The following is a 22,241-nucleotide window of genomic DNA, read 5'->3' as shown; positions in this document are numbered from 1 at the left end:
TATAAAATGATCTGTCTTCTCTCCTTCAGAGTGTCTTGGCTTACTGAGGACCTAACAATCTCTTTTACTGGTATTTACTAACACCAATAAACTGAATCTGCTCAGAGCTTTGGATGAAAAGACAGCTCACAGGCTTCTCCTCAGAAAAGTTAATACAAGAGTTGGTAAGGTTATTTTGGTCATATGCCAAAGGAACACAAGAAACATTATTTCATATAACACTTGTCAATCTTTCCCTAAAGTACTACTGAAGAATATAGGAAGAAGAGATTACACTATAAAGTGGTATTGTGCACTACAATGAAATTAAATTATTGTTTCTTATATCAATTCTTTTTGTTTTGTTTCTTTTAACATTTTGCACCTTTTTTTGGTTTTCTAATAATGTAATTTAAGGTGAGATTTCATGGTTGCTGAAGATGATCTAGAATATTCTTTGTTAATTTTATCTCCTAGAGTATAAAACTCATAAAAGGCAGAAATTGTTTGTTAAATCTGCTTACTTTGGATTAGTAGTCCTTTTTCTTAATAACACTGATACATGGACTTGATTGCTCATTTTATGTAAGTTTACTTTTTTGAAATTCATATTCTATATACAGTACTCTAAAGCAGAGGTCAGCACTTCTGTCATCTACACCTGTTTTAGTATATGCCTGAGATAAAATGGTCTTTACATTTTTAAATAATATTTTATTGTATTTAAAAATTTGAAAAATATTCTTAGCTCAACAAGCATAGAAAAATAGGTGCAAGTAGGATTTAGCTATTTTCAATAGTTTGCAGAATCCTCCTCTACAGTATCAAAGTACAGACTATGAGAAAAATATATTTACAGAATCTGTGATGAAGAAAAGCATACCAATAAGGAACTCTATGGATAATCGGAAAACTTGTGAATAAATAAGTTCAAAATATATTTGAATCTATATAGTTTCCCTATTCCAAATAGGTTTTCCTATTTCCAAATAAAACAAAAATAAAAACAGAAATCTGAATATAGGCTATGAATTTGAAAAAACTTCCTAAATGGAACTTTCATACAAGTCCAACTGTGATGCTACTCACTATTGCACAATAGTGATCTGGTTCTCAAAGACTTTGCCATTGTAGCACAAGCTCTGAGAGAGTCTACAAGTGTAACTTAATGGAAATAAAAATAACATTTTAGTGAAAAACTGTGCTCTTCAGGGTTTCTTGATGCCCTTCTTCACTTGTGGTATGAGGAATCACTATTTTTAACAGAGCAATGGGTGGGTTAGAGGAGACCACCAGCAGGTAAAGGGAGAGGTCAGAGGATGATGAGAAAAGAAGGTTGGGGTGGGGAGAAGAAGAGAGAGAAGAGGTATGGGGAGAGTTAGGCTGAAGCTAAATGGAAGGATTCCCAAACTAATTTTAGAGATGCAAATGAATTGATAAAATTGGTTTTATCACTCATGTAGAAATGTTTTCATGAGACACTTGATCATCTTGTGCCTGGCACATAGTAGGTTCTTAGTAAATGCTTGATGGAATTGAATAAAATTCAGAAGGGAAAAAAAATGGATGAAGAAAGTCTGTAATAAATCTAGACAATATGCATTTGGATGAATTGTACATATCTATTTTTAAAACATTGCTACACTTCTGGGGATGACATTTGAGAATCATGGAGTACCACAGCATCTGATTCAAAACTTTGGGTCATTCAAAGGGCAATGAAAAAATGAACCAAAATCCATTTATAGATGAAAACCAATCTAGTTGAAACCACAAGACATCTTGAAAGAAAAGTTAAATGAGTCAAAAACCACATGATCCCTTTGATCACCACTCCTTTTTGGTCCTACTAGAAACAACTCTTGATCCACAGCCTAGAAATTTGGGAATAAACGGGTCACGAGATCAAGCACTACTTCCAGTCCAGTCCTACAGTTACTATCAAAGGGACTAACCTTTGTTCAGGAGTCTTTCTTCTACACCATAATCAATACCAAACACTAACCAACTGTCTTGGTCAAGTAGGTAAGCCCAAAGCCTCAGGAATAGCAAGCAGGGCCTTCCAGACCACTAGACCAACTCACTCTCAGATGAGAAAAAACACAAATCAAGAATTAACATACCCAATTCTGCCATCTTTTCAGGATTTTTTCTGGTCTGAAAAGAATACACTTTGCTGCTACTACCTGCAACACGGCCATTTTTCAAGGATTCTGAGAAAGAAAAAGAGATGTGCAATAGTTGGTAGTAAAAGCCAAATTAAAACAACTGAAATTCAAACTAGAAAGTGTTAGTTAATTTTTTTTTTTTTTATAATGGTATGTGTGGTTTTTTCCAAATAAAAGTATTACTGAGTCCATAACTAAATGTGGTCACAAAGGATAATTTCTTATTCTGCTGCCATTCATGGGATTGATTAAAATTGTTTTAAAAAAGCCAAGGTCATGGATTCAAAGCCAATATGGCCCAATTTTTTTCTGTTTCACTGTCAAAAGAACTCAATTTTGAGTTTCCAGCCATGGAGCTGGATCTCTCTTCATTCATGGAAAAAGGTCAATGGTACTGGCTTTACTGACATAAAATAGGGCCTGTATCTAAGGTCAGTACTTTCTCTACAACAGAGTCTCAGGGTTATCTGGAGTACCAAAAGGAAAAGTGATTTTTTTTTGCTTATCTAGTAAGCCCTAAAGTAATATGGCTAATATGTCTAATTGCTCACTGTCCTGGGAAGGGGAATATAGGAGAAGGGAAAAAAATTTGGAACACAAGGTTTTGCAAGCATGAATGCTGAAAACTGTCTTTGCATATAATTGGTAAAACAAAATACTACTAAAAAAAAAAAAAACCCAAATACCTTGGGTGTCTCCTCCTAGAATATCCACATAGTTCTCATCTTTTAAATCCTCCTGGTCATCTTCATTTAGATCATTTTCCTGTTTCTTCATTAGTTTCTTCACATTCACCAAGAGCTGAGTTCGATCCTTTCGAAATTTAGCCCCTGCAATTTTAATCAAAAAAATTAAAATAACCTAAGTTTCAATTTCCCTGAATAAATCAGAAAAGTGCTTTCATTTTGATATTTTTCAAATTTTTTAAAGATGGAAAGGAAAAAGAAAACCTTATATGTGAAAAGGTGCAAATACTCTTTAGAGATGAGTTAATTCCAAATCTTATAAATATTTCAAATTAGATATTTAAATTTCAAACATAATAAATCCTCAACCTCTGTAACTAGAATTAACTGCTTTGGCTAAGGAATCTCACAAATGTTTTCTATAACTCTGCTAATTCTGATTTCTTAGTTACAAAGTTTAAAAAAAAAAAAAAAAAGAAAAACTCAGAAATGAAGGATTTTTATACACAACGTTAGTGTTTGGGCAAATATCTGTCATTTAAACAAAATATCTTCATCTATCTGAAGGTGAGACATAAATATTAAACAAGCGTCTTTCTAAATTCAATTAAAGATATTCTGTACCTTCTTCTTTATCAAGAATGTGATTAAGAACATCGTCATCCCCTACAAATTGAACTTCCAGCATCTTGCCTTCTTTTACCTTCAAATGGTTCATCATTATCAACCTTAACGGAAATAATAAAAGAAATCATTCAAAAGGTCTTCAAAGATTCATACCAAGTACATTCAGGCAAATTTAAAATTTTAAGTTATGTATGGAGAACCTTTAAAATACAATCTTTACCAGAAGTTAGTTTACTTTTAGTTAGTTATACTATTACTCAATAGATAATGGAAATTAACAGTCTTTTTAAACGTTTAGTAATGTAATATATTTTAAACTTTTTTTGCTTCCTTTTTAAATTCATATGTACAGTTTACATTTTTTCCCTTTTTAAAAAAGGTCTTTATAATCATTGAAAGAATAGGGAAGGAGAGGGAATAAACATTTATACAGCATCTATTTGGGTCAGGAACTGTGCTAAGTGCTTTTTACACTTATTAATTCATCTGATCTTAATAGCAACCAACCATGTGAGGGAAGGATTATTTCAGGTTTACAATTTAGGAAATTGAGGCAAACAGATGTTAAATATCTTGCAATGGGTCATTTTGCTACTACCATGTGAGGCAGGGATTAGCTCAGGTTTACAATTTAGGAAACTGAGGCAAACAGATATTAAGTATCTTGCAATGGGTCATTTTGCTACTAGAGATGTGAAGCCACATTTCCTCCTGACTCCAACCCTGCATTCTATCCACTATTCATCATTGTTCATTATTCATCATTTTGAAGACTAGCAGACAACTGTCACAATCGAATTCTACGTGATAAATCAACTATCAACTAAGTGCAGTGCAGTACTAGATATGGGCAGAAGCATCCCAGCTCTACTCTGCCCCATGCAATCTGTCCAGTGAAAAGAATTTCTACAATTTTCACAATTTAGGACTTCGGTTGTGTGGGGGTTGGGAAATAATTCTACGTGATAAGCACACAGTAGAGGGAGTTAGGGCTGGGAGGGATGGAAATGGGCTGACATACAAAGATAAAAATGAGAGTATTCCCCCCCCTTAAAAGTAAAATTGAGCAAATGGAACTTAAGGACTTCATGAGACATCAAAAATCAAAGAAAAATTAAAAACTAAAAAATTAATAAAAATGTTAATGATTTTATCAAATAACAATAAAAATTCACCAACTGGTTTTACTTCAGAAAGTGTTCTTCCCATTTGACAGGAAGGAGACATAGAGGCACGAGAGTAAGAAAGGTGGTCTCAGGGGTGGGGGTCTTCGAACACTCCAGAATGGGACTCCCCAGAGTCTCACCACGAGCATCCCGGAGCCGGCGCTCGAGGCAGGAGTGTCCTCTTCCACTCCATCGGCAGGAGCCCGCAGCCTGTGGCAGGAGCCCAGAAAGCCTCCCACGGAAGGGGGAAACGTGGACTCGAATCTCCACCCACTCTGGCCTCCACCTCCTGCTTTAGGAGACCGGCCTCGGCACAGCCCCCACAGGCCGGCCCATCTGGGCCCAGCACGCCCGGCCTCCCAGGCCCAGTCACCACTCCTATACTCACCCGACCGACGGCCGGAGGCTACAGAGGCTGGACAGACAACTCTAACAGTGGCTCATCAGCTTCAGCGCAGCAGCCAAAGCCGGACGAAAAAGGACAGCTACTGCTAGCAGCTGCCCGAGGCACGAACAGATGGCTCAGGGGACAAGGAAGGGGACCCTCCCGGGCCACACTCCGAATCTCCCGCCCTACTCAAAGGGACATCCCCTAAAGCTACCAATGGGACAGCGAAACAAGGGAGAGCGATGGGCCACGCAACCAATCAGCTTTCTCTTTCTCTGACCCCGCCTAGAAACAGCAGGAGAAATGGAGCTTCTCGAGGAAACAACAATTATGTCGCCTTTCTTTGACCGTTTCCGGTTCCAGAATGGCTTTTGTGTAGCGGAACTTGCGCAGAGCGAGTTGCTTCATGATTGGCTAAGGAGAATGGAGGGGGCGGAACAGAGAGAGCGGAAGTGTGTAAAGTGGTTTCCCAGGCTCAGACCACGTGGTAGATAACCACGATTGTAGTGGTGGAAAGTGGCACAACTTTTGTGCTGGCAATGAAGCCGACTAGCGCCCTGCCCCCAAAAAGAGATGTGATAAACTTTTATGGAATTGAGGGGTTCAAGAAGGGAACCCAAAATGGAAAATGGCACCCCATCGGAGAATCACTCGCAAACCTATAACTTTAAAAAATGTTCAGATCTGTTCTTAATCATTTGAGGAGAGTGTATAATTGTACCCATTTTACAGATGAAGAAATTTAAGCTGAGAAAGGTGGTGTGTCTTCTGAGGCTCCTGACATTTGGTCCAGTGATTGTTTGACACAAATACTTTTTCATTCCAATCTGCCAAGATATTCAGTAGCTTTTCCCACTATATTACAGAGCTTAGCAAAAGGATAGAGGTAATCATTCGGGAAAATATTCATGAGGGATCCATGGTGCTTATCTTTGAATACCAGGAAAAAATAGGAAATTCTCCAGTGTTTGAATGGCTAGTGATATAATTGTTGCTATTATTAATAAGGAGAAAGTTTAATGTCTATGGTAAGGCTGAAGTATGGGGGGGGGGGGGAGTGCAGAAATGTTGGTCTCCGCAAATATACTGGGTCCAGGGCTTCATTATATGGGGCCCCCAAAGAATGGGAGTGGGATTGAATGCAAAAAATATATTGGAATTTTAGGCCAGTGTCAGGAGGTATCTCAGAATTTGTAGGCTTAGACCATCTCCAAATCAAAAAGCAATGATTTTAATCACACTCTTCCAAAAGGAAATTAGCACTTAACAAGGGGAAAGACACAAGCTTAAGTTCCATTGCAGAATTCACTATTAATAAGGGAGAAGATTTAGAAATGATGAGCAGGCTGATTTCAGAAAAGCCTGGAGAGACTTACATGAAATGATGCTGAATGAAGTGAGCAGAATTAGATCATTGTACATAGCAATAGCAACAACAAGGTTATACGATGATCAATTTTGACCGACATGGCTCTTTTCAACAGTGAGATGATTCAGGTTAGTTCCAATAGTCTTATGATGAAGAAAGTCATCTATACCCAGAGAGAGGACTGGGGATTGAGTGTGGATCACAACATAGTATTTTCAGCTTTTTTATTGTTGTTTGCTCGCATTTTGTTTTCTTTTTCTTTCTTTTTCTTTTTGATCTGATTTTTCTTGTGCAGGTTATAAATGTGGAAATGCATTTACAAGAATGGCACATGTTTAGCATATGTAGGATTACTTGCCATCTAGGGGAGGGAATAGGGGGAAGGGAAGAGAAAATTTTGGAATACAAGATTTTGCAAGAGTGAATGTTGAAAACTATGCATATGAGTGTTTCTACTGGGCCTATATTTCAAAGAGATCTTAAAGGAGGGAAAGGGACCCACATGTGCAAAAAAGTTTGTGGTAGCCCTTTTTGTAGTGGCAAGAAACTGGAAATTGAATGGATGCCCATCAATTAAAGAATGGCTAAATAAGTTATAGTATATAAATGTTATGGAATATTATTGTTCTGTAAGAAAAGACCAGCAGGATGATTTCATAGAGGCATGGACTTACATGAACTGATCCTAAGTGAAATGAGTAGAAGCAGGAGATCATCATATACTGCAACAACAAGGTTATACAAGGACCAATTTTGATGGACATGGCTTTCCTCAACAATGAGGAAATTCAAACCAATTCCAATTGTTCCATGATGAAGAGAGCCATCTATACCCAAAGAGAGGACTGTGGGAGCTGAGTGTGGACCACAACATAGCATTCTCACTCTTTCTGTGGTTGTTTACTTGCATTTTATTTTCTTTCCCAGTTTTTTTTTTTTCCTTCTTGATCCGATTTTTCCTGTGCATCAAGATAACAGTATAAATATGTATACATATATTGGATTTAACATATATTTTAACATATTTAACATGTATTGGATTACCTGCCAGCTAGGGGAGTGGATGGGGGGAAAGACAGGATAATTCGGAACAGAAGGCTTTGCAAAGGTCAGTGTTGAAAAATTACTCATCCATATGTCTTGTAAATAAAAAGCTTTAAGAAAAAAGAAAACTATGCACATGTTTTGAAAATAAAAAGCTTTAAAATAAAAAAAATAATAGATTATATGATAATCAACTAGGAAAGATTTAGCTGTTCTCAGCAATGCAGTAATCCAAGATAATTGCAATAAACTTGGGATAGAAAATACCATCTGCATCCAGAGGAGATTGAATGTGGATTTTCACCTTTTTATTTTTGTTTGTTTGCTTTTTCTTTCTCATAGTTTTTCCCCCCTTTTGTTCTGACATTTCTTTCACAACACAACAAATATGGAAATATGTTTTAAATGATTGTACATGTAAAACCTGTATCAGATTGCTTACTTTATTGGGGCGCCGGGAAGTAAAGGAGGTCCCCCCCACCCTATAAACATGGGGTGTACTCAACCACAAATATATATAGCATTCAATCTAACAGGGGCCACAGACACAGAACAGAATTTAATAAGAGACACTCAAAGAAAATGTGCTCCAGACAACTTACACTTCTGGTACTACCAATTCTTAAAATCTTTTTTTTTCTTTGGAGTTAACTCCACAGCTTTACTCTGGAATGCCAGGGCAGCTTCTTTCCTTGAACAGCCAAATTTCTTCTCTGCTGCTGGGTCCAGTTAGGCTCCTTGCAGCTACTTTATCCTTTGAGTCTCTGATTCTCTGTGTCTCCAATACTCAGAAGAGGTCACTGTGTAATGGCCTGGATGAAGAGCATTTTTCACCCCCAACATTTAGAGGAAGTAGACCTAAATGGTATTAACTATGACAGTTTTCAAACAGTGGGGCTCAAGTCAGGTCCTGCTCTTCTCTTGACATCTCTTGCTTTGGTTCTATGCAAGAGTAGATTGCTTTTGTACTCCATCTCTATCAACCAGCTGAAAAACTCTGTTATCTCGGAAGAGCAGAATTGGATCTGATATTCCAACCCTGGTTATTCCTCTGAAAGCCGGACTAGGCTTTGAAAATGAGACCTGATATTATACCTGAGGTCTGAGTCACCTCACAGCTGCTATTTCCATTACAGTTGGGTTCTAAACTTCCTGCTTCCTTTAAACCCTGCCCAGGGCCACCCTATCTGGGAAAGCTACTTCCCTGTGTAGGTACCCCTTTCAGTCAGCTCTGGATCTGGGTACTGGCTTGTCAGTTCTCCCTTGTCCTTGAACAGGAAGGGCCTCTGGTTGAGTTTAGTCTGTGACCTACTCTATCTCTCTTCTACAATCTCTCTTTGGACCTTGGAGTACTCAGTGCACATGCTCTTGACTTGACTTGGTCCCCTCACTGTCTCTCTTTGCCAAGCTGTCCTGGATAAAGGACTCACTGTGACTTTTTTAGATTTCCTTGTAAGGATTTGTTTTTTTCTAGAGTTCTCTGGAGAGGTTTGTGAATGGGAGCTCACTGCATTGCTTCCTATCATTCCACTATTTGACCTCTATCCTGAGAAAAATCCTAAAACAAAAAAAGTACAAAGCACTTATTACCTTGAGAAAATGATATTAACTCATTAGAATTTGGATGTGCTTAACTTTCAGTGTCAAGTCTTGCTTACACTCTTAAAATTATTGAGGAGCCCAAAGAGTTTTTGCTTATTTAAGCCATATATATATACCATATTAGAAATCAAAATAACATTATTATGAAAATTTTATTTCATGAATCCTCCAAAAGGATAGATCAGATAAACTAATAGAAATAAGGTAGAACTTCAAAGTATCTTCAATTTGAATTTTTTCTAATTATTAGTGATTTTGAGCATGTTTTCAAAGGATGCTTGATAGATTTCTTCCTCTGAAACTGCCTTTTCATATCCTTTGATAATTTATTATTTGGGGAATAACATAAATTTGATTCAGCTCTTTCTATTCCTTGTGTTATGCCACAGTTCTCTTTTATTGTCCTGAATCAATTTCCCTAATTATCCTGACCCAGTCCTGACTCAGTTTCTCTGCTTCAGACTTATCAGAATGCCTCTCCCCATCTCTGGGGAAGCTCACCCCACCCCGTCAGAATCCCATTCCCGCTCTTAGCACCTTGACTCCACCACTGCCTCAGTCTACCCCGAGTCTGAGTCATGTGTGTATAGCTCATTGAGAACTCTCATTGTTTGCTAGATTCTTGGAGACTATAGTCTCATTCAGCCCTGGAACCAAACCATGGATCCATTTGGTCCCAGTAATTCTCTGCATTAAATAAATTATTAAATACTCTCTAATCTCTATCTTGTTTTAGTTTCTCTGGCATTACCTTTTGGAGGCTTCCTACCAAGATGTTAGAAAATGAGCAGGATTAAAAATGAGACCTTAGGGTCTTCCCTTGGGCCTCAGGGCAGCTGGGGATCTGGGTTCTCTGCTTGGAGAGGCTGGCCCTCTGGATTTTTTCCCAGAGCCTCTGAGAAAGAGCAGTTTCCAGCCACAACTGTGCCTGATGGTGGACACCTCCATTTGGCCATGGGAGAATCTGGTCTGAAACCCCTTCAGGGTAAGTTTTCTGTCTGGTTTGATTGCTAGCAAATCTGGTCCCCAGAAAAAGTTGGGCTGGCGAGCCACACAACTCTGGCAAATGCCAGTAGGACACTATGTGGTATTATCTAGTTCTGAGTACCCTTTGGGTACTATCTGGTTTTAATCTGAGCCTTCTCTGTGAAGGCAGAGAAATGCACCAAAATGGGAGGGAAGACTCTGGAGCTGATAACTTCCCTTAGGGCTATCCTTTCCAGATAGCCCCTGGTCTGTGTTAAATGTTTTGTTTTATGATAACTGCTCAGTCAATATCTGTGTGTGACTTGTTTGTCCTGCTCTCAGAGCTCTGCTAAATTAAGAAATTTGGGAATTGGTTATTTCAATGTTGCAATTGTACTTAGTATGAACTTTGCTTGTGATCTTAAACTTTTAAAAACTGGCAACATCTGATTAGAAATTATAGGATGATTTTTAAATTGTGGGAAATAATTTTACTGTTGCCTATGCAGGCTAGATTTAGTTATCTTTGAATGTAAGATCTTAAGAACTTGTTGGAGTGAAGTTCTGTTAACTTACCTGAAAGGGGTCACATTTCTCTAATTAGGTAAAGACAGATCAGACTTTTCTACAGGCTTCAACACTGGTTTAGGAAAAGTCCATTGCGAAGGGTGGCCAGGTGAAATCCTCTCCACCCCCTCCCAAACGCCACCCCACTACTTTCTGCTACTTTAAATGTTGGGTAGAGTAGGAATCTGTTTGTCTTCAAAGATGAAGATTAAACTCACCCCTACAGCAATCTGCTACTTCAGCTATGGATCACCTAGTTAGCCTAGGGTGAAGGTTAGCTCACCTTCCTTCCCCCCTGCCTCTTTGGAGGTGGAGTGGGGGGGGGGGGAGGGCAACCACATGGAATTTCCCCCCCTCTGCAGAAAGAGGCTTGAGCACACTTAGTGTGGGGGGAAATTCTACTTGGCTGTCCTTCCTCTCACTCTAAGTGTGCTCAAGCCTCTTTCTGTAGAGGCTTGGCTTTGGCAGAAGATTTCAAGACACGGGCCTGATTTTAAGTTAATGTATAATTTGATAGGGCTATTTCTAAAAGTTTAAAAGATATTTTAAAGAATCTTTCAGATTCTTTTCTGTAGAATTGGGTTATGCCCATCATTTAAAGGGCTTCTGAAAATAATATTTTTTTGTCTTTTTGAAAATATTTCTGTTATGGACAATATGTAATTTGGAATATTTGTCTATGTATTGGGTATTTTTAAAAGCAAACTGATTTGTATGTATAATGTTCACTTATGGAAACATCTACTTAGATATGAAAGAAGTGAACATACTGAGACAAATTCTTACTGTTATAAATATAAGGTTATGGTAAATATCTGTTTAGAATTTATCTGAAACTTCAGCTAATGGAATTTGTTATTAGAAGTAAAATTCTTTGGGCTTATAATTTAATGCTATTTGGGAGTTTTAAAGCTCCACCCTCTGACAGTTAGTGGGACAATTAACTGTAGTAAAAAATGAATTAAAGCTATTTTATCCTCTTTTGCTGAAAGTTAAGTTTTAACTGCTTATGTTATGGTTGTAACCCTGCATTTTTTCCTCCCACGACTGATTTCTATGATCAGAGCAATGGTCAATAAGAAACTATTAATGCAATTCAATTATGTAATACCTTGCTATTTCCAATCTGGCTATATGTTATATCTTGCTGTTTCCAACCTAGTTATATGTAATCATTATATCCTAAATACTTGGCAAATGAGTATTTACCCTGGTCCTCTATCTGTTACTGAATATTTGTGCCTGTAGATATTCAGGTTTTTAAAGGTTTCTAAGTAATGAGAAAGCAAAAGCCTAATTGCCATTTCATCTATTGGGCCGTTTTATCTATGCTGGCCAATTCATACTGGCCTCTTCATATTTTGTATCAATCTGTTCTAAACTTTGTTAGATTTGTGGTTTTTGTTCTAGATTTTGGCCAAAATTACAGGTATTGACTTGCTTCGGAGACATGGATCAGCCCATCTGAAGTTTTGGTAGCAGGCAGCACAGCCCCGCCCATTCCCTCCATGGACAGAGCATCTCCTCAGTTGGAAGCAGGGGAAGTGGGAAAGTGGTTGAATTATTGTTAAAATTTTAACTGTATCACTGTGTTTAAGATTTGTTAAAACTGCTTAACTATTGCTGTATGTTTGAGGGATTTTTAGGAAAATTACTGTACTAGTCTGGTATGTATAGGAATTTTGATTCACTCTAGGGATTTATATATGGAATGGTCATTTGATAATTCTATTCCATGAGAGAGAAAAAAGGAGGAAGGAAACCAGTTGAAACTGGTCAGGAAATAGGGTAAAACTGATGTATTTTTCTTAGGCACTTCTGCCCTGCCCCCTATTTCATTAGTTCAGATTGGATTGGAAATTATTTAAACAGTCCTTTTCGTTTTTACTCCTTGCTCAAAATTTACTGGACTATAATTTGCTGGTTATGTTTTAACTTTGAAATCCCTTATTCTGCTGGAATTGCCCTGACAAACTCAGTTTTTGGGATTATTTTTTAGAAACAATCAGAAATCAGACACTTGTCCTGGGACTGGCAGTCTCTCTAATCTGTTTCTCCACTCCTGTTAACCCAGTTCCTTAATTAAGCATACTTAAAAGGAATTTAAAGTATTGATATCAGGACTCTAATAGTTCCGGCTTGCCTGCCTTAGTCTAACTGCATAATTTGCTCAGAAATCTGGATCCCAGTAGCAGCTCCTGTTCTATCGAGAGGGGACAAGTGGAGCTACTCCAGGCCCCACTTTTCCCCCTCTTTGGAGTCCCTGACAGAATTGGGATGCCTCTCTTAGGATGGGCAGCAGGACTGTCTTGAGCACTGCTACTCAGCAGAGGCTAAGTTTAATGCACAAATGACCACAGACCTAACTTACAATGAACTGTCCATCCATCTCTCTCTCTCTTTCTCTCTCTCTCTCTCTCTCTCTCTCTCTCTCTCTCTCTCTCTCTTTCTCTCTCTCTCTCTCTTTCTCAGAACTTTTTATTGATAGAACCCATGCCAGGGTAATTTTTTACAGCATTATCTCTTGCACTCACTTCTGTTCCGATTTTTTCCCTCCCTCCCTCCACCCCCTCCCCAGATGGCAAGCACTCCTTTACATGTTCAATAGGTTACAGTATATCCTAGATACAATATATGTGTGCAGAACCGAATGGTTTTCTTGTTTCACAGGGAGAATTGGATTCAGAAGGTATAAATAATCCGGGAAGAAAAACAAAAATGCAAGCAGTTTATATTCATTTTCCAGTGTTCTTTCTTTGGGTGTAGCTGTTTCTATCCATCATTGATCAATTGAAACTGAATTAGCTCTCTTTATCGAAGAGATCCACTTCCATCAGAATACATCTTCAAACAGTATCGTTGTTGAAGTATATAATGATCTCCTGGTTCTGCTTATTTCACTTAGCATGAACTGTCCATCTCAAACTGGATTCTCTGGCTGAGAAGACCCAACTGCAGAGGACCTGCTATATCTGCAACAGGGGGGGCCTGTGTGTCTCTATGAATGAGGAATGTTGTTTGATGCTAATAATTCTGGGGTTATCAGGGAGAAACTGGTCCTTGCCATAAGTGCTTGCATTTTTCTAGTTTTAGTTTGGTTTATTTGGTTTACATGGGGTGATCCAAATTATTGGTGCTAAGACCTTCTAGAGGAAGGTAATTCAATGATTTGAATATTCAGAAGAGAGAGTATGGAATGTTATGCCACAGTTCTGTTTCCATAATTATCCTGATTCAGTTTCCCTGCTTCTCAGTCCTACAAAAGCTGCCCTTCTTCTTTATCAGAATATTTGATAAGGATAAAAGATTTTATATTTTAGAATATCAGAATGCCTCTCTCCATCCCAAGCTGTCAGAATGTCAGACATCGTCTTATCAAAATGCCTCTTCCCATTTTCGGGGAGGCTCACCCCACCCTGTCAGAATCCTGTTCCCATTCTCAGCACCCTCACGCCACCCCTGCCTCAGTCTACCCCAAGTCTGAGCAATATGTATATAGGTTATTGAGAACTTATATTGTTTGCTAGATTCTTGGAGACAGTCTCATTCAGCCCTGGGACCAAATCATGGATCCATTTGGTCTCAGTATATTTCTCCCTTTAAATAAATTATTAAATACTCTCTAATCTCTATCTTGCCTCAGTTTCTCCAGCATTACACTTGGAAATGAGGCTTTTATCAAATAAACTTACTGCAAATACCTTATTTTTTTTACCCTATTAACTATTTCCCTTCTAATCTTCTACATTGGTTTTGTGTAAAAACATTTAAATTTTTTGTATTAAAAATTGTCTATTCTGTGATATTGTGTGATACTTTCAATTTCCTGTTTGATCATCAACTATTTCACTATTCATAGATTAGAAAGTTAATTTCTTCCTTGTTTCTTTAATCTGTCTATAATATTACTGGTTTATATTGAAGTCATATATATTTTTGAAGCTTATGTTGATGTACAAAATAAGATATACAAAGTATTGGTATAAATTTAATTTATGCAAGAACATTGGGCAAGGCTACATCCTAATTTTACTTCTGCATGTTATGAATTTAATCTGTTCCATTTACTTGCCTATATTTTAAGGAGTAGCAAATCATTTTGATGATTACTACTTAAATAGCTTAAGATCTAGGGCTACTATGCCCTTTGTTTTCCCCTTTTTTCATTATATTTTTGACCTTTCTGCTGAAGAAAGGAAGAAATTTTTTTGTTTTTCTAGCTCTAGAAAGTAATCTTCTGGTTGTTATGAATCTAAAGTAAGCTAATTTTAGGATTTTCATTTTTATTATCATAACTAGGCCTAGTCATGACAAATTAATATTTCTCCAATTATTGAGGTTATCTTTATTTCTATAAAAACTGTTTTGTAATTCTATTCATATTATGTGTATATTTGTTGGTAGACTCCCGGGTATTTTGTACATTTTATAATAATTTAAAATTGAATTTCTCTTTTTATCTCTGTTGAGTATGCCTAGTAATATATAGAAATGCTGATAATTCGTGTGGTTTCAGTTTATAATCTGGTAACTTGTTAAAATTATTAATTGTTCCAATTAATTTTTAGTTGATACTATGGTTTTCTAAGTAAACCAACATATCATCTGAAAATAGTTAAAAATCTTTGTGTCTTTTAATATAAGTAGCAGGACTAAGATTTTGTCAAATAAGAGTGGTGATAATGGGCATTCTTGTTTTATGTCTAATTTTATTAGAAAAATAATGAAAATTAAGATAACTCTGAGTATCACTCCTTACCTTTCAGATTGGCTAAGATGACAGGAAAAGAGGGGATGTGGGAAAACTGGGACACGAATACATTGTTGGTAGAGTTGTGAAATGATCCAATTATTTTGGAGAACAATTTGGAACTATGCCCAAAGGTCTATAAAATTGCAAATCCTTTGATCCAAGCAAGTATCACTACTAGGTCTGTATCCCAAAGAGATCATAAAAAAGGGGCCAGGACCCCTATGTGCAAAATTGTTTGTAGCAGTTCTTTTTGTAATGGCAAGAAATTGGAAATTAAGTTTCCATCAGCTGGAAAAAGGCTAAATAATTTATGGAATACGAAGGTAATGGAATATTGTTATTCTATAACAAATGATGAGCAGGCTGATTTCAGAAAAGCCTGAAAAAACCTATGAACTGATGCTGAGTGAAATAAGCAGAACCAGGAGAACATTGTACACATAGTAACAAGAAGATTATATGATGATCAACTGTGATTAACTTGTCTCTTTTCAACAATGAGGTGATTCAAGGCAATTTCAATAGACTTGTGATGGAAAGTGCCATCAACATCCAGAGAGAACAATGGAGACTGAATATGGATCAAAGCATAGTATTTTCACTTTTATGTTGTTTGTTTGCTTGGTTTTTTCCTTTTATCATTTTCCCCCTTTTTGATCTATTTTTCTTGTGCAGCATGACAAATATGGAAATATGTTTAGAATAATTTCACATGTTTAACTTATATTTGGTTGCTTGCTGTCTAGGGGAAGGAAAAGGTGAGAGGGAGGGAGAGAAATCTGGAAAATAAATTTGGAACACAAAGTTGTGTAAAGGTGAATTTTGAAAACTATCTTTGCATGTATTTAAGAAAGTAAAAAGCTATTAAAAAAAAAAAAGTCTCTCATTTTCCCCTGATACATATAACTCTGGATCTTTTCTTGGGAAAGGTACATTTATAGTTTTAAAAATCTATTTATTCCTGTGCTTTTTAATGTTTGAATTTTTAAAAAGTTTATAAATTTAGCATTGTTTGAACCTTAATCTCATTGGATTGTTTTTCTTTTAACATGAGAAATGAGTGCCATATTTTATTGAAAGTTTTTATACATTTTGATAAAATCATGATTTTTAAACTTGTTATTAAAATAACATCTTATTTCAATACTTTTGTTGACATAGAACCAACATGAGTTAGTGAGATAAATACATGGTCAAAATATAAAATCTTTTAAATATTTTGATATAGACTCTTTGCTTATATTTTAATGAAAAGTTTTTGTATCATTCTTTAAAGATATTAGTCTTTAGTTTTCTTTCTCCATCTTGACTTTTTAAATTTTGGTGTTAAAAACAATTTTATTATAAAAGAAATTGAGTAGATCCCATCTTTTCCTATTTTTGTAAGCAATTTATGCAATATTGGAACTAATTTTTCTTGGAACTTTTATAATATTCACTTATAAATCTATTTAATTCTGAGTTTTTTTCCCTTTGGGAATTTATTTATGGCTTATTCAGTTTCTTTTTCTGAGATTGAGTTATTTAAATTCTCTATTTCTTGTGCTATTAACTTGGAAATTGATATTTTTGTCAATATTCATTTAAGTTACTGATTTTATTTGCATTTGTTGTTCAATTGTTTTCAATCATATCTGAATCTTCATGATTCCATATGGAGTTTACTTGGCAGAGATGCTGGCATGTTGTCATTTCCTTTTACAATTCATTTTACAGAGGAGAAAACTAAGAGAAATAAAGTTAAATGACTTGACGAGGTCATATAACTCATGTCTGAAGACTGAATTCAGGAAGATGTCTGTACTACTTAGCTAGCATATCATTGGGCAAAATGGTTTCTAATAACTTATTTTACTTCTACTCTTCTTTCTTGATGAATTTGTCTTTTTTCCTTTTAGATGTTAATAATTTTCCTCTTTTTAAAAAATCAAGTGGTTACTTTTTTTTTTTTTTTGCCCTCTTCCTCTTTGCAATGAAAAAGATGATAAATGGGCTGATAACAACACTAGGAGGAGGATATCCTCCTCTTCTTCTTACCCTTTTTGCCTTTCCTAGTCCTAGATTATTAGATCATTCCTTATCTCTTTTAACACCTTTTTGGTAATCATTCTTCCATAGTTGATATTTGTTTTGTTGCTTCTATTCTCTTCCAACTCTGCCTCTTTTTAAATTCTCTATACACACAGCCTTTGTCTCTTTGGGTGTTCTTTCTTACTTAGTTTATTGTATTTCTGCACTGTGTACATGTTTTTTGTCCAACTTTCTTTTGCTTTTTTAAGATGGGCATCTTTCCTCATAACACCTCTCCATGCTTGTATACCTTCTTCAATTGTGCCACAATTATGAAGAATTATTAAACTTTCCCCTCCTCTGTTTTATTATAATGCAGTTACTACCCCTATATTCTTTTTTTCTTAAGAACAAAACTGCCCCATAATTCAGACATTGCGTTTGTTTTTCTTTGCTATTTTGACCCTTGAAGCAAGTTATATTCTGAATAGTTGTCTCTTCAATTAAGCCAAACACTTAATTACTAGTCCTTTTAAATTAATTGAACAATTTTCTAGGGTTCTCTCATCTCCTGCATTTACATTTTAAAAATTGTACCTAATTGTTTTGTTACCAGGAATGCTTTGATGTCATCTATTCATTAAAGATCCATTTTTTCTCCCTGTAGGATTATATTCCTCTTTGTAAGATTTATTCTTCAGTCTAAATCTTTTTTTCTTGCCTTTTGGTATGTAGTATTTCAAGATTTCCTTTCATTTATTGTAACTGTTGCATAACCTTATGTGATCCTTGTTTTTCCTTGGTGTCTGATTCCTGGCTTCTTACAGCATTTTTTTTTTAACATGAAAATCCTGGAGCTTGACAATCAGAATTCTGAGAGTTAAATTTAAGATTTACCTCAAGCATGATTCACTGTGGATTCACTTTGTCCTGAAGTGCTAATAATTTTGGCCAGTTAAAAAATTAATGCAAAATTTTGTTGATATTCTTTCTTTTCATGCTAATTAAATTTTCTACTAGTTCCCTTTTCTTGCCTCTTCCCAAAAAGTCACCCCTTATAATAAGAATAAAAACTAGAATAAAGAAAAACAAGCCCTGATGAATGAAACAACATATCAAAAAAGTTAGATACTATTTGTAGTGTTCCACACCCAGGTTTGCTCATCTCTGCAGAAAGGAAGTACTTATTTGATCTTAGAGGCAAGCTTGTTCATTATACTTTTGGAACATTCAATTTCAATTTTGTTGTTGTTGTTACTGCTGATATTCTCTATCCATTTACATTGTATCCATATTACATTTAGTCAAATGAATGACACTTCACTCTGCTTCAGTTCATATGTCTTTCTATATTTTCTTATTTTAACCATGTTCATTCTTTTTTTGTGTACTCTTGAAATAGGATATCCAGGTTTGGGTTGTTTTTTTTTTTTTTTTTTTTCCCATTTAGTCTTAAGGGAGTCCAGTGATTCTTAAATCATCTTTCTTCATCCTACTGTCTGGGTCATTTCTTTCTTACAATAGATACCTCATTTTTTGTTTCCAACTTTCCAGTTTTTTAACTTAATTGTAATTTTTTTTATTGTATATTGATTTTCAAGTTGTTTATTCCATTTTTTCTTCCATATGAATTAGTTGAGTAAGATCCACTATCATGTCTTTTTCCAAATCTTTTTTATTTCTTTCTTATTTGAAATAATTCTTTATTTCTTCCTACCCCTCTTGGAGTCCTTGTGTCCAATCCATTAATTTTTTCTGGGGTCCTATTATTGATTAGTGCAAAATAATCTTGTTGGGATCTTATCTGTGTTTCTCTTAACTAGAATGTTTCCTTTGTTAATTTTTGTCTGTTTACTAACATATTCAAACTACAAATTAGGCTTTTGGTAAAAGTCTCCATCCCTTTCAAGAGTCTCTTGGCTCATCAGTTGAATGATCATTTATCAGTTATCTTTCTAGGGGAGCATTTCCTGATTCATACCAGAAAAATCCTTTCAGAAATTTTCTTTGATTTCTGTCTTCTTCAGTAAGTTAATAATCTGTTCTTAAATGATTTTTAAATTTATACATGTGCCATTTGTAACCTATTATATTATAAACTCCTTGGGAAAAAAATTTATTTGCTTTTCTTTTTATCATGAATATTTAGCAAAGTAGCTTTCATATAGCATATTTAATAGATATTTCTTAAAGTTTGTCTTAGCATGTCTACAGTTCTATTATTCCTTTTCTTCCCTTCCTTTCCTCTTCTTCATTTAAAAATATCTACCAATTGGAGTTAATTTAGACTAACTATTATAAAATTTATTTTAATATAATTATTGAATGCAATTTTATATTTTTATTCTTAAGAGAGCTAAGTGATCAAATAATGCAGGTAGTTTTTAAGAAATGTAAGCCATTAGTAACCACATGAAAAAAAGTACTCTAAATGCAACACTGAGATAGTGCTTAAATTCACCAAATTACAAAGAAATACATTTAAAATATTGTAGAATTGGGGCAGCTAGGTGGTGCAGTGGATAGAGCACCAGCCCTGACGTCAGGAGGGCCTGAGTTCAAATCTAATCTCACATGTGACCTGGGCAAGTCACTTAACCCCACTTGCTTCAGAAAAAAAAAAGTTGTAGAATCTGAGAAATTGGCATAGCAATATCTTGTTATTGTGGAGTAGATAGAACATTAACCCTGGAATCAGGAGGACTTGAGTTCAAGTCTAGTCTCAAACACTTATTAACTATATGACCCTGGGCAAATCTCTTAACCCTGATGGCTTAAAAAAACAAACCAAAAAACCAAAAAACAAAACAAAACAAACAAAAAAAAAACTTCCCAAAACTGTCATTGGAAATATGAATTCAAACTATTCTGGAAAATTATTTGAAATTATATTGGAAAAGTTACCAAACAATTCATATTCTTTGATCCAGTCATCCTAGGGTTGGTCTTATACTACAGTGACCACAAAGTCATTGAAAGTAATGTCCTATGTGTACTAAAATGCTCATACAACTTTTGGCACTAGCAGTCCTTACTTCTGCCTATCCTCCCCTACACCCCAAATAAACCAAAATTGGAAACAAATTTTATCTGTTAACTGGAAAATTGCTGAATAAATTGCAGCATATAAATACAGTGGAAATATTGTATTACAAGGAGTGAATATGAAAGATTTAGAGAAATATAGGAAGACTTATTTGAACTGATGCAAAGGGTGAAAGTGGGAAGCAGAACCACAAGTTATCATATGATGATAATGAAGATACACTTAAACAAACATGAAAATTCAAGTTGAATACAAACCACAATTTTAGTTCCAAAAGACTGTTATAGGAGACATGTAAAAGTGAAAGAGGAAAGTAAAGGGAAATGTCATGCATAACAACTTCAATAATGTACATTAAAACAATATTAAGGAGCTGCTAAACTCAAGATTGGCTATTAGTGATCTGAATTCTAGAAAACAAAACATTTGATAGTCTTCCTCATAGTTAAAAGGCAGAGGACTATCTGTGTGAAATATAGTAGAATGTTTAAACTAAGGCTGCTTTGTCATTTGGTTGTGTGTTTCATTCCAAATACCTTTATCCCCTTGACACCACTTCCCAAATCTCTTCCTTTATTCATGTTCCCGATGATGAAAAAGGTCCTTTTAATGAAGGACAACCCCTCTATTTTGATCCCATTCTTTCCTATCTATATTTCCATTTAAAGCTCAGTCTTCTGGATTTATAACTTTTGACATTATCCTGGAATTCTCTCTTCAATTAACTGCTAAATCTTGAAGTTTCTGTTTCTATACGATCTTGGATTCTCCACTTACAGCTGTCACTTTAGTTTGGGTTTTCATTACCTTTTGCTTAAGTTATTGCAAGACTCTTATTTGGTCTGTCTCCAGTCTTTCATCATTCTAGGCCATTTTATACAGTGCTGTCAAAGTAATTTTCTTTTAGGTGCAGTTCTTTTTTTTTTTTTTTTTTTAATATATTTTATTTTATTTTATAATAACTTTATATTGACAGAATCCATGCCAGGGTAATTTTTTTTTTACAACATTATCTCTTGCACTCGCTTCTGTTCCGATTTTCCCCCTCCCTCCCTTCCTCCACCCCCCCTCCCCAGATAGCAAGCAGTCCTATATATGTTAGATATGTTGCAGTATATCCTAGATACAATACATGTTTGCAGAACTGAACAGTTCTCTTGTTGCATAGGGAGAATTGGATTCAGAAGGTAAAAATAACCCGGGAAGAAAAACAAAAATGCAAGCAGTTTACATTCATTTCCCAGTGTTCTTTCTTTGGATGTAGCTGCTTCTGTCCATCATTTATCAATTGAAACTGAGTTAAGTCTCTTTGTCAAAGAAATCCACTTCCATCAGAATACATCCTCATACAATCTCGTTGTCGAAGTGTATAATGATCTCCTGGTTTTGCTCATTTCACTTAGCATCAGTTCATGTAAGTCTCTCCAAGCTTCTCTGCATTTATTTAGGTGCAGTTCTATGAATTTCCTACAGACTCAATTCTGGTGGCTTCTTTTAGCTGCTAGTATAAAATATTTCTTTTTTAAAGACATCACAGAGGGGCAGCTAAATGGCAAAGTGGATAAAGCACAGACCCTTAAGTCAGGAGGACCTGAATTCAAATTCACTAACACCTTTTAGTAGTGTAACTTTGGGCATGTCACTCAACCCTAATTGCCTCACAAACAAAACAAAACCAAAAAAAAAAAAAAAATTCACAAGCTGAATCTAATCCTCTTATTTTTTCAGTTTCAAGGACTACTCCTTCTTGACTCTGACATACAGCCAAATAGACCTTTTTTCTTTTCTCTTCACATTGCACAAGAAAAACTCTGCTTCCTAACTGGTCCCATCAGGGAATATTCTCAGGACCCCTCCATACCACCACACA

The 22,241-nt window shown here is 35.6% G+C and overlaps 1 protein-coding gene across 1 annotated transcript in view; it reads right to left on the bottom strand.

Moving 5' to 3' along the window:
* Nucleotides 1-5,189, bottom strand: part of ORC2 (origin recognition complex subunit 2) — a 40,694-nt gene extending 35,505 nt beyond the window's left edge. The window contains exons 1-4 of the mRNA XM_051983808.1: nucleotides 5,015-5,189; nucleotides 3,458-3,561; nucleotides 2,834-2,977; nucleotides 2,103-2,192 (exon numbers count right to left, since the gene is read on the bottom strand). Of these exons, the coding sequence (XP_051839768.1) occupies nucleotides 2,103-2,192; nucleotides 2,834-2,977; nucleotides 3,458-3,554 (331 nt within the window). The 5' untranslated portion in view covers nucleotides 3,555-3,561; nucleotides 5,015-5,189. The remainder of the gene's footprint in view (nucleotides 1-2,102; nucleotides 2,193-2,833; nucleotides 2,978-3,457; nucleotides 3,562-5,014) is intronic.
* Nucleotides 5,190-22,241: the final 17,052 nt, after the last annotated feature.

The sequence above is a fragment of the Antechinus flavipes genome, chromosome 3, assembly GCF_016432865.1.
Source record: "Antechinus flavipes isolate AdamAnt ecotype Samford, QLD, Australia chromosome 3, AdamAnt_v2, whole genome shotgun sequence".
Lineage (NCBI taxonomy): Eukaryota > Metazoa > Chordata > Mammalia > Dasyuromorphia > Dasyuridae > Antechinus > Antechinus flavipes.
This window is presented reverse-complemented; position numbering and strand designations above follow the sequence as displayed.